This window comes from Melospiza melodia, chromosome 2 (genome assembly GCF_035770615.1).
Source record: "Melospiza melodia melodia isolate bMelMel2 chromosome 2, bMelMel2.pri, whole genome shotgun sequence".
Classification (NCBI taxonomy): Eukaryota; Metazoa; Chordata; class Aves; order Passeriformes; family Passerellidae; genus Melospiza; species Melospiza melodia.
The window spans coordinates 103228869-103241709 of record NC_086195.1 but is presented as its reverse complement, the minus strand read 5'-3'; the positions used below and the strand labels follow the sequence as shown (position 1 = coordinate 103241709).

Sequence of the window (12841 nt, the reverse complement as noted above, 5' to 3'; positions counted from 1 at the left end):
AGAGGCAGCTTTATTAAAGGAATAATCTACCGTATTTTTAATAGATCTGCATCTGTTTTTTGATTAAAAGCCCTGAACAGAATTATAAAAACTACCAAGATGATTCCCTATTTCTAATATATGATATAATAAGATATATATAATATGCTTAAATGTGATACCAAACAAGGTGCATCTGATGTCCCTTCTTCAGTGATCTCCCTGTTGACCTACAAAGCATTCTGGTCAACAGCTTCTTCTTCTGACATGATGGAATATGAAAAGAACACGATAAGAAAGTCTGGCTAAAACTGTAAGGATATTTTTGAATTGGTCATATCAGCATAGTAGAAGAAAACACAACCAATTGCCAAGAGGGCCTTCCAATGCTGAAATAAAAGAATTGGTCTCGAGTATATTAAACAAGTCAGCCATTTTACTGGGTAAAGTTTAGCATCATGGGCCCAGCTGAATTTTGATCCTCTGTTATGGCTGCTTTACTGTCCCTGTAAATCCCTGTCCATCAGCTTTTGTCAAGGATAACTGAGGATGAATAAAGGAACTTTTTCAGAGAAGATTGGCATTTATCCTGGAGCAGGGTGCATTTCCTTTCACATTGCTATGCTCACTAATCAGTGCCAGGAGCCCTCGCTCAGACCTTTCATCAATAACAGCTGAGAGTTAGGGCACAGAAGATGACTGCAGTCAACTGTGAAAACCAATTTATAATGTGCCAAAACAAGTGTAATGCTTAGCCCAGAGGAATTTGGAGTTAAATACAGAGGAAGAAGCTGTTGATCAGAATGTTTTATAGGAGATAGACTGGGAAAGATCACTGGAAAAAGACAAGTTACTCTGTTTTTCTGGAAGGATATGTATCACCCTGTAAACACTGTATTAAAATTTCCTTTAGGAATAAGGGGCTTGGATCTCTTCACAGAAGCTGTGCAACAGTGAAAAATTTGTATCAACATGCAGAAAAACTGCAAACCAGTGTTACAGTGAATGCCAAATCTATCAGAATTGAGAGAAAAAAGTACCCTGTCACTTGGAAGGCCCTTCTGCTAAAATAAAATAAAAAAATTACTATATTGACTTGTATTATCAAACACAATTTAGAAAGTGCAAAGCAACTTCACTTTACCATAAAGAAACAATTGTCATTGTAGCAAAAGCAAGCTAGTGAATTATGGGTGTGCTTATCTGAGTTCTGTTTCAGTATCCTTGCTTCCAACAACTTCTGAGGGACACAGGTGACCTCCAGAACATTTTAGAGGTCTCTACATGGTCTAGCTAAAAATTCAAAGCAAATAAAAGACATCCCAAAGGAAAATTCATACAGGAATTACTCATGTACGAGCCATGCCTTTAAATTTTGGCAATCTAAACTTTAGTCCAACCTAAGATAAGTCGTTTGAACATTTCTCATGGCTCTTTGGAATTGCATATCTTACAGACTCATAGAATGGTTTGGGTTGGAGCTAAAAGATCATCCAGCTCCAACGCCCATGCCATGGGCAGGGACACATTTCACTAGACCAGGTTGCTCAAAGCTCCACCCAGCCTGGCCTTGAACTCTCCCAGGGATGGCAATTTAATGATAGCACATAATTAGCCAATGCCTCACAATGCATTGATACATTCTTTCAATTTTGTGCTTTACACAGCTCTAGCTTTACACATTTGTCAATAAATGTTTGTTTAGGAGACCTGACATCATGGTTTTAATTCCATTGGTTTGGAAAATTTCAAGTCAATAACGAGTCACTAATTTTTTTTTTAATAGAACCCCTGCAACTTATTTTTTTTCTGCTTTTACAAGTTCCCCGGTGTTGATAGACACAGCAATGTTAGTCCTTATTAGAGGAGTTACTATAAGCACAGGTAATTAATGTGTTCTTCTTTCACAATCTATTGCAATGATAACTGGGAACGCATCTTGGGTCAAACAGGAATATCATTAAGAAGGAGCATAGTACACACAGATTTACAGCATTGTCTGAATTTTCTGCTACCTGAGAGGAGTAATAATAGTGAGTTATCCTGTACACTAGGGAAAAAAACTTGTACAGGAGCAAGAACATAGGATTCTCTTAATTATGCTAGAAAAATTTATTCTTGTCCCTTGTTTCTCTTCCCTAGAAATTGCCTCTCTCACCCACATACTTACAAATAAACAGCTGAACTATTTTCTTCAAGACAAATTCTGTAGCTGCCATACCAAAAAGACATCTTTTGTAAGGGTGTCTGCAATATGCCCTTTGTCCCCACAGACTAATAATCTTTCCCTGCTAGCAGACAATTTCACTACAGATGCTTTAAGAGCTGAGTGAGATCTCTCTCTTATCTCTTGTATAGCCCCTGTTACTATCACCTCAAAGCTTTTCCTAAGGTATGTCCAACATGAATTAATTCTGATATATCCATGAAAAATAAAGGATAAATCAATTAGTTCTACAGTTTATGAACTTATGGAAATGCAACCTCTTGATTATTCTGCATTATTGGGTGGTAATATTTTGTATGCCCTGGATAATGTGCCTCACTGTGCTACACACCATTACTTTCTGTAACTATGTGTAGTTCAATACATGTGAACACCATTATAAAAGCCTTTTTATAGAAACACAGATATTTTTGTATCCTAACTGTCATCATTATTGAAAGACTAACTAAAGCTGTGTTAAACACCCTCAATGTTTGAAGGGGTTTAACATGATTTTCTAGAGAACATTGTTTTTAAAAATGCCAATTTTTAAACACATGCATTTAATGGTTACTACAATTATGGAAAGGAAAAAGGCAGAGTGAGAATCTTGCATCTTCACTGATGTGGAAAAAAGCACAAAAAGGACTTGATAAGCCACGAATAATAGGCCCATTGAGGAAATCAGAAAAATGTCTCTGTATATATCCAGTGTTCATCTCCTGCTGCATTTGTGAGATACCAAGAGACCTGATTTGACCTGTTATGCTCTGAAATGTGCACAATTTTTAGGCAGATCTTCACCTCTTCTGCATCCTAGCCTACTTGTGCTGCCTAGAGTATCTGTAGATGCCCTAGCTAGTCATGAGATGCCCATTCTCTTAATCATATCCAACAGGTGAAGGTCCATAAATCCATGCCTTCAGATGTGAGATGTGTGTATATATATATATATATATATATATATATATATATATACACACACACTCTCTCTGTGTTTAAAGATGGATTCCAGTTCTAAGTGTTGTCCTTAATGCATTAATTGCTTTTTTCTTTTTGCAATTTTAGCCAGAAGAGAGTATCTGACATCCTTTTCAGGTAAATCCCTTCTGAAAGATTTTCCTTGTATCACTGAACAGTTTGTTAGAAAGCCAATTGCCATTTTCCAGTTATTTTATATTGAAATTAATTCCTTATTCCTTTAACATCCCTATCCAAATCCTGAATGATAGACAATTAATCAATTAAGTCTGGTGTTAAAAGCATGACCTGAAAATCCTTCTATTCCAAGTAAAAATATAGGTAACTAAAGGATGTAAATTAAAACAGTATTCTAATACACATTTATATTACTATATGTACTCTTCATGTAACTGTTTACTTGCCCTGTGTGACACAACCATTTTTGCTAACAAGGTAGTATTTATGTGACATCTTTAAAAAAGGGTAACTTTTACTAGCAGCTGATTAATGCAATTTTTGTCTAACAAAAATGTAACAAAAATCTGTAGTTTTGGGAAGCTAACCCATCAGCAGCAGATGGATGACATCTGAAGCACCAGCCAAATGTAAAGGAATTATAGCAGCAGTAGAGAGGGCTGAATTTTGCCCACTAAGATTACAGACTACTTACAGTTTATATACTGACACAAATAGCAGTGCAGTGTTGCCATAGAAACTTGTAGACCAGTAAAATATTCCTCCAGCTCTTCACCAATGAAGGGACAGGAATACAGAGCTTGGTATGGTAATGAGAGCAGCCAGGGGATGATTAATGTGAACTGATTGAGGGTGAGGATTAAGTCAGACCCTAACAAGCCCTTAGCAGTGAAGAATGGCTGTGACTTCCCTACTTAATACTAGGCGTATTTAATTCTCTAAGATCCCCCACGTTTGTTGACAGGAAAATGTTTCACAGAAACATTGCCCTTTTTTTCCCCCTTTTCCTAGGGATTACACTGTCAGACATCTTTGGGATGCTTTCTTAGTCATTTTGTACTGGTTTTACATTTTTAGGACTTTGGGGGAGGGGAACAGGATTCAAAATAGTAAAGACTAGCTTCAGATCTCATAAAACTGAGCTTTATGAATCAAATTAAATAAAATTAACTAATTTAAATTAATTTTAATGTTTGCACCATTTAATATTTCCACATAAAAATTGCAAATGAGGTATTGTAATTCTCAGTGCATATCTAGAAATCTCTTTCTAATTTAATTCATTTTATAATTGCATATTCAGGCATTTTACTCTGATCAAGGTCACAGAGTAAAATTTTTTGCATGTTTATAGAATCATAGAATCATAGAACGTCTTTGAGTTGGAAGGAACCTTAAGAAACATCCCATTCCAATTCCCTTCCCTTGGGCAGGGGCATCTTCCACTAGACCAGGTTGCTTAGAGCCCCATCCAGCCTGGCCTGTAACACTTCCAGGGATGGGGCAGTTATTGCTGATTGCTTTGAAAAATGTAACATCTCTATCAGTACAGGACCTTACAATTTCCTGAAATTCTAGTTTAAAAATGTTTTAAAAAACCCCAAAAGCCAGTGTCTTTTCCACCAACAATTTTTGTGGTATTCTGCAGACTTTCAAGGATTAGTTGATATGGCATCTAACTCATCCCTCAGAAACAAGTCCATCTGTTGAGACATGCTAATTTTGTCACTCTAAAGGGTATATGTTGGGTTTTCACTATTCAAAATGCTTACCCCACAGTGCACAAGTTGGGGTGTTTTTAGATACGTAGTAAAGTATAGTTACTACCTCTCTCATAATGTCTGAAATGCAAAGAAAATACACTGTATATTCCATACTACCCTGATTTTTCTGTTTCCAAACATTTACAGCAACTGAACAAACATGCTTCTTTTTAGGATGCAGGCTGGACAGACTGGAAGATTAAAAAATTAAACAGCTATAACCTAGCAAGTCAATGAGAGGGAATTCAGAGTTTGGACTTCTACGCCTATGGTTAGGACTGTTTAAATGCTGCATTAATCATACATTATGTCCAAACAAGCTATCAAATATAGAAATAAAGCAAACTGAGTACTTAATATCCCAATAACCACTGCTTATAAAAACACTGGTTTGATTATACTGTTTCTGTTACCTTGCTGTAGCTTGATTGTCCACATCAGTCCCTGATTTCTGAGGGATCACCTGTTCTGATGAAGGGGCAGCCCTGCAACAGGAATGGTGAAAACATATTTAAGGCACAAGAAGACATTTGAAAATATTGTATCACTTAAATGGTTTATCATTGTAGATACTACGCCTTCTTTCAGGTATAACTACAAGGAGTTCACATTGTCTTTGAGAAATTTTTTCTGGTTTTTTGTTTAAATATATATTTTATATCTATATATAATATGTATATAAAGAATTATACATTTATTAAAAAGAAATGTAATGCTTTAGTTCACTAGATTACCACATCCACTGAGCCTTTTGGAAAACGAATATCCCTGGACTAGTTATTTGGCTAATATGGATATAGTAATAAAGTGGAGTTTCCTTTACTGTTCAAAAATTATTTTAGTAGTAAAAAAAACTCAAAAAACCTCCTTCCTAATATATGTTATTTAGTAAAGACAAAACTTTTATTTCACTAGAAAAGTACCGATTTTTAAAAAGCTAAATAAATAAACATTTACACTTTCCTATTTTTCTTTATGTGACCAATCAAATTTGTCACTACAGGGACACTAAAATTATAAGTAATTATAAGAAAAGGAGAAGATGGCAGATAGAGTTAATGAGGGTTACCTGCTTCTTTAGAGTGTTTTTCTATTAGTATGGCAACTAAACCATGCCAAGTTGCGTAGCTGTCTTAATTATAAGTCATGAAATTGCAGGCTGGTTAAGTAATCTTTTCTTAATTTAGACCATGTTAAATGGACATTTAATTAATGAATTAATTTAATAAATTTATTTTCTAAAATTAGAGCAATCTTTGCAGACACTAAAGTTGAGAGTACTTTGCATCAATACATCTTAATGCCTTCTATTACAAGCCTTTGCATGTGCAGAGCTTCTTGCATTAACTTTCTGTTTATTCACATTGCTTACACACTTTAACAGTTTCTTTTTCTTTGCATAGCTCACAAGCTTTCACTGACTTTAGAGCAGCAGTTCTATACAAAAGAGTATTTGCATTAGCAACATATATGACTGTGGAACTAAAACTGCAAAGCAGTTTTTAATGCTTTATGCAGTTTTATGTTCTTTTCAATTTAAATAAATATCCAGTGAAATATTTTAAGCTATATGCAAATAATTGCATTTCTGCAGGGAATTAAGTCTTCTTCATGCAGTTCTGCAATGTCAGCTACAGAGGAGCCCTCCCAGGTAAATTATACAGTGTTTGTATTAAAATAAGTGTAAAATAGAATTGAGGTTTATGCAAAGGAGCGTGTTAAATTTCTAAACCTTCTAAGAAGCAAAGTAAGACATACGTTGTTGGAGCCTCTGAATTTTCTGAATCGGTTCTAGAGAAAGAAAAGAATAAGCATTTCAGAAACCAAGTAGCCAAATGCTAGTACTGAAGCACTTTGCAAGATTAGTATATTTCTAAGATTCAAGATTTCAAGCAACAGCAATTACTTTTACTTTCCCTTCCTTCCAACATAATTTTTTTTAAATGTAGAGGATATGTTTAACTTAAGAAACATAATACTAAATTCAAGCCATATTCTTTATATCACTAAGACAATCATTCTTCAATTAACATTCTCCAATAAATCACTTTGATTAATAGTATTTTGTTTTCAGCACATAATCCACAACCATAAAACTCAAATACAGTGAGCTGCTTATAGTCGTAGCTCCAACTGCAATTTCTTCCAAGTGTTCTGTAAAGTGTGTTTAATCAGCTGAAACTGAGGCAAAGAACTCTGGAAGTTTATATATCATGTTTAACTATAAAAGCCTAGAACATCTCAGAATCACAAAAGTACATAAACCGTGACCAAGAAAACCCACATATCCATGGTTGCAGGACTCCCTTCCTGAGGATTGCAGAGCAGTCAGCCATTCTCAAATATGAAGAAAAGACAAAAATAGCAAATATCTCTTTGCTCAGTCTTTAAGGTGGATAGTGACCTTTAGAAACTCTGCTTATTAGCGTCTATGTGTGGCACTTTATTTCCTGAAACTCACAGGCAAGTAAAAGGCTTTCCTTTGATAACTATTTTTGGTTATTATAATATTCACAAGTTGAAATAGCTTTCACATCTTCAAAGCACTTTTAAAAGCTAAACCAAGTAATCATTACATGCCCATCACTTTTTTATTTATCAGCTGTTTGTGGTGGCAGCATTGTTAGAGGATGTAGGAAGGCTCATGAAAGCTTCAGAAAGAATATGCCTGTTTTCAGTCTTCTCTGAACTGTGAGACTGGAGGAGTAACTGGATAATTAGTGTTGAGAAGAACACAGGAATTCCAGCTTGCTGTTGGAAGCTGGGTGGATGCCATATAGAGCCTTATCCTATGCTTTCAAAATTACTATGATCTTAGCAAGATATTGAAAGGAAGCCAGATAAATTCTTCTCATTTGGCACATTGAGAAGACTTCAAAGAAAATAAACTTCAACATCTTTGAGCCATCTTTCTTCTGGGGCGAGAGTGACTGAATCTTGGCCAAAAAGATAGAGGGTAGTAAACACAGCATAAGATTAAAAATAATTGCTAAACTTGGTTTTAAGTTCCAGACATTCCATAAACTCCTAGGGCAATAGTCTCCCAAGGCTTATATCTAATATCACAGTGTATCCATTCATTTGTGTTTCATTTAATTTTCATAATTGCTGCAAATGAGACTCACGTTGGAAATTTCTCAGGTTAAAATTAGGGAACCAGAAGGCCACGTGGCAGCAAATAGTGGGCACAAGAAAAAAAGATCATGAAGGTTTATTTATTAATATTTTAAACCATCCAAATTCTGCTTTTAGATAAAAGCACAAGAAACATTCCCTGTTTTCTTTCTCCTAGAAAACAATCGCAACTTCAGAAATAAACACCAAACATTTATCTGCAAGTAACTTTAGTCTGATTGTTTGTTCTTGGATACTTTGATAACAGGATACTTAGTAAATATTGAGGTTTTGTTCACACTGGTACCAAAAAGGGCCAAGGGTGAGCCCTGACTGTGAATCCAAATGGCACCAACCACCCTGCCCTCATGGCCAGTCTCTCTGCAACACATTTGCCTTGAGGAGAATAATTGGAATAGTCCAAAGTGAAACCATGAAGAAAGAATTGCAAGCGTGATAGAAAAATTTTGGGATCACTCACATAATCTGAGGTTGCTGGCCCTTCATATGCCCAGGCCCCAGTCAATGCTGGGCATCAGGCTGCCAAGAGCCCAAACAGGTACTCAGGCATGGGATGCTTTCTCTTTGTGTGGCATCTTCTGCATCGATCTCAGTCCACCAAAGGACTGCCCTGCTTTCTTGCTCCCAAAATGAGCTCTAGCCAAGAGTTAGGAAATAGCCAGCGATCACTGATACACACCGTTTGCTTTCCACTTTTTCTGTTGGAGTCCTACTACTGGAAACTGGGGGAGGCATCCAAGATTGCCTGTAAATTTTAATAAATAATTTTTTCAGTATTAGTTTAATGTTCTGGACCTGAACAGCACGCTGTGAATGTTAGAATAGAAGTGATGTAAAAATACCTGGAACTTTTCTTAAATTATCAGTATTTTTAAAGACTGCATGTTGATAATTTTTAGATCTTACTGACAGAAAACTTAATGGAAAAGGAAATAGTACAGTAATTTTATTTATTGTGAAAAATGTTCTGTGACTCTAAGTGTTTTTTTCTGCAATCTGAGTGCTGTAAATAAATGGAAAGGACAATCACATAAAATGCACAAAGAGTGTCAAGTATCAACACAAGAAACACAATCAGGCTATTAGAGATCACATAAACAGCACAAGCACTTTCAGTTCCTTTTTTGTTTGGTTTTTTTTTTTTTTTTACCCTCACAACTATCAATCCAGCAATTGTTTTTAAGATAAAAACAATTACACCAGAAGCAGTGCAATTCATTGCATATCTTCCATATCTTCCAAGAGCCTGAAGAAAACTAGTGGACTGAAAACAGCATAAACTTCCACTAAACAGGTCTGTTAATATAAATACAGAGACATTTTCATTTCTACATTCATTATTCTACTGATCACATTTTTATGCATTAAATATAAAATAGAAAATCATGAATGAACAGAATTTGCAGCTGGGAAGGATGCAGAAAATTATGGCTATCACCAGCAGTACATTTTAAATTAAAAATGCATTTAGTTGCACACCCTGTTTTTATTCTTGCTTAGGTAATGGTATCTGAAATCCAGATTTTTAAAGGTAGCTGTGTATCATTAAGAAAACTGTGTGATTCACATGCACTGCAACAGCACAGGGTCAAGGTTGGCATCAGAGATTTCACAATTACAGTGAGCTACAATGCTTTAAAACTGGACTCTGAAAATGAGTACACCAGCTGAGTTAGGGCTGCAGCCAAGAGTTAGCACCTATTGTGCCATAGCTCACCAAACAGGCTCTACAGAGATAAAACTAGTAAATCCCATGGAAAAAGACAGAGGATGTAAAAGTTTAACTCTTGAAGCTTGCTGAGGAGTTTGAGCGTGCTGAAGGAGGAAGTAGGTAATTTTTTCATGTAATTGTGATACATTACTGAGGTTTAACACAGTGCTATAGACACCCTGGCAACCAAGCAGTGGTGATAATGAATACCTCTTTTTCTTGACTGGAGCAACGACTGTAGTGGTTGTGGATGCTGCATTAGGAGTCCAAGACTGTCTGTTAAGGAAGTATATTTAGTGAGTTAATCTTCAGAAAAAGCATAATTTTAAATTATTAAAAGAAAAAAATATCACATTTCTGCTATCAGAATGATACAAATGGGTATGGTAAATGCTATAACTATGTTTATATACTTCAAAGGACACAAGATGTGGGAGACCTTAAGGGGTTCTGATGTTTACACAACTGCATTTTTACTCGATATCCAAAGTAATTTCTGACTTCTTAAAATTTTTACTTCTGTTACCTATACTTTAGTCTCCAAACACTATAATAATAATACTTTCATTTTCTTACTTTAAATTTTGTTTCTTGTTCAATTAGAATGCTTTATGTTAGGATATATTTGTAAAACTAAACTATAAAAAATCCAAACCAGTGATTTCTTATAACATTTATCAAAAAGTTATTGTCTTATCCTCTGCAATTCTTAATGATAGTAATTGGCAATTCATAATAACAGTAATTGAAGAAGAGTGCTTTATAAATCATTTTGCTCTCTGTCAGGAAAAAAAATACATACAATTTAAGTCTCTCTTAAGTCCCACTTCAGAATTAATTGTTGGTCTGTAAAAAACCCTCTCCAAAAAGCACCCTATAAAATTCAATTTATATGATGCTTCATGTGTCATCATCAGCATGATTTACAACATAATGGTGTGAAATTATAATTTGAAAGAGTGACCTCAGTTGACCTTTAAATGCCAGAGATACTGATTTTCTCTTCAGAGTAATATCTCAATTCTCCACAAGATGACTTTTAATTGCTGTGCTCTCTAGCAACTATGTTCTGTGTAATTTATTACTGACACAACTCTACTGACATTGATGAAGACACAAAGTGATGCATTTACAAGTAGGGTGGCTGAGCTCTTCTGACTTCCTTAAATAATGAAAATTTCAATCAGGTACTAGGTGGAAGTTTTTTAGAAAATAATTTTTCACGCTTGTGGAATTATATGACATATATAGAGTGATCACTTCTGAATCATAGCAACTTTTTAAATAATGTCTCAAAAATGTCATAGCAACCTCTTTTAAATTAAAACTGTTTTAATCAAAAGACAGGCCTTCTGACCAAAGAAAATGTTTCCACTGGAAAAATCAGCTAAATTATCAAAAACCTATTTTTTATGTTTTGGTACTCAGGTTTTCCACTGGCAGTGTACAATAGCATTTTCTACTGAAAGCATTAAATAGATTTTTTTTCTTTATCTTCCTCAGAATTATGTATTGTATTTGGTAGATTTTATGCAGGGAATTCTGGAGCTCTAGAACACACACACATTTCATAATACTCTTTTTTATTTTGTATTAAAATCCTGTAATTATTAAATAATCATTATGCTGAGTAAATGTGTAATCTGAGGTGGTGTCCCTTTTAAACTGTGTGGAGAAAAAGGATTCTTTAAAGAAAATTCTTCTGGTTTTAATGATTATTTTTTTCTCCTCACCAACTATAAAAAGAGATAATTTAGATTCCAGAGGTCAGGTGGTCAAATGAAGCCTAAACCAGGCCATATGCCATGCAAATAATTTCTCTGTATAGTCTTGGTGTGTATGTCAATTCTAAAGTTATGGTAATATATAACACTTAAATGATAATGCATGATGAATGATACATGATAAATTATAATACATAAGACTTGGATGATAATGATTCTGAAATTCATACCTGTTGTTTTGCTTATGGTTCAGAGTTGGGGACTTATTTATTTTATTAGTATCACTTCCGGCTGGAATTCTGTCAGAAACACAGGAATTATTTATAATAAACACCCTATTTTTTTAATCCATTTTCAATTAAATTAAAATATGTAGTACCACTTTTCCCTGTGTACTGATATCCCAGTGCCACAATATCCCAGTATCACTAAAGGTGGAGAACAGAAGCTGAAATTATATAAATTTAGTGTATTATTATCTGACGACTATGAGTAGCTCACTGAACAAGTTTTCCAAGATGATGTTCAAACCATTCTGTATTAAACCACTCTGTTGCTAACAATTTATTACAACTCCTTTGAATTAGGTCAAAATACCAGAAAGAAAGCAATGTTAAGTCAAGCAGTACACACAGAACTATTGCCTTTTTCTCTGCCTCACCATTCCTAGAGAGATGCAACAGTCTTGTTTTATTTACAGATTTAATAGATAAATTAAATCAAAAATAATCTAGTGCAAAATCCATGGCAAAGTATAGTATTGACCTACAGGAGTAATTTCTATCAAAGCAGTTGGATTCTTTGTGCTTGAACTGATTTCACTAAGCCATGAAATTTACATGAAGAAACAACCACATGATTTTTCAAGCCCTTTATGTATGCTACAGTTGTTGCCTAAGGCCTTCAAAATTTTCACAGAAAAGACCATGTAGCTATCATAGCTGAAGCAGATTAGGTTCTTATTTTATTCCAGTTTACTTCTTATATATGGAATATTTTTTAGTAAGGACTGGGGGACTCGGAAAAGCTTAAACCGATGTATACTGAAATAGAGGACAAATACTAAGTTGAGAGAGTGATCTTAAATATTGGATTAAATCAGCTGAAACACATCTTGAGCTACAATTTACATATATTTTTTAGATTATTTATTCTCATCTATAAACTGAAGCCATAGATGCAAAAATAATTAATCATAGAACTGTAATCTGATGTTACGTATAAAATATTTTGAGTCCTGCCTTCAAGCAGCACAGGATCGTGTTGTATTTAATGAGAAGCCTTCCGGGGAGTTCTGGGACACAATCTGCACTAGCGTGTGCTCTGTCTTTTGCAAATCTTAAACGCAATTTTGCGAAGAACCCTCTCCTGTCAGGGCAGCACG

General features: G+C 34.8%; 1 protein-coding gene across 5 annotated transcripts in view; it reads right to left on the bottom strand.

Annotated features, from left to right (window-relative positions):
* SCEL (sciellin) overlaps window positions 1-12841 on the bottom strand; it is a 68568-nt gene that overhangs the window by 19636 nt on the left and 36091 nt on the right. For all 5 annotated transcript variants that reach the window (XM_063149496.1, XM_063149500.1, XM_063149497.1 and 2 more), the window contains 4 exons: window positions 11688-11756; window positions 9944-10009; window positions 8702-8767; window positions 5301-5372 (listed from right to left, as the gene is read on the bottom strand). In XM_063149496.1, coding sequence (XP_063005566.1) covers window positions 5301-5372; window positions 8702-8767; window positions 9944-10009; window positions 11688-11756 — 273 coding nt within the window. The remainder of the gene's footprint in view (window positions 1-5300; window positions 5373-8701; window positions 8768-9943; window positions 10010-11687; window positions 11757-12841) is intronic.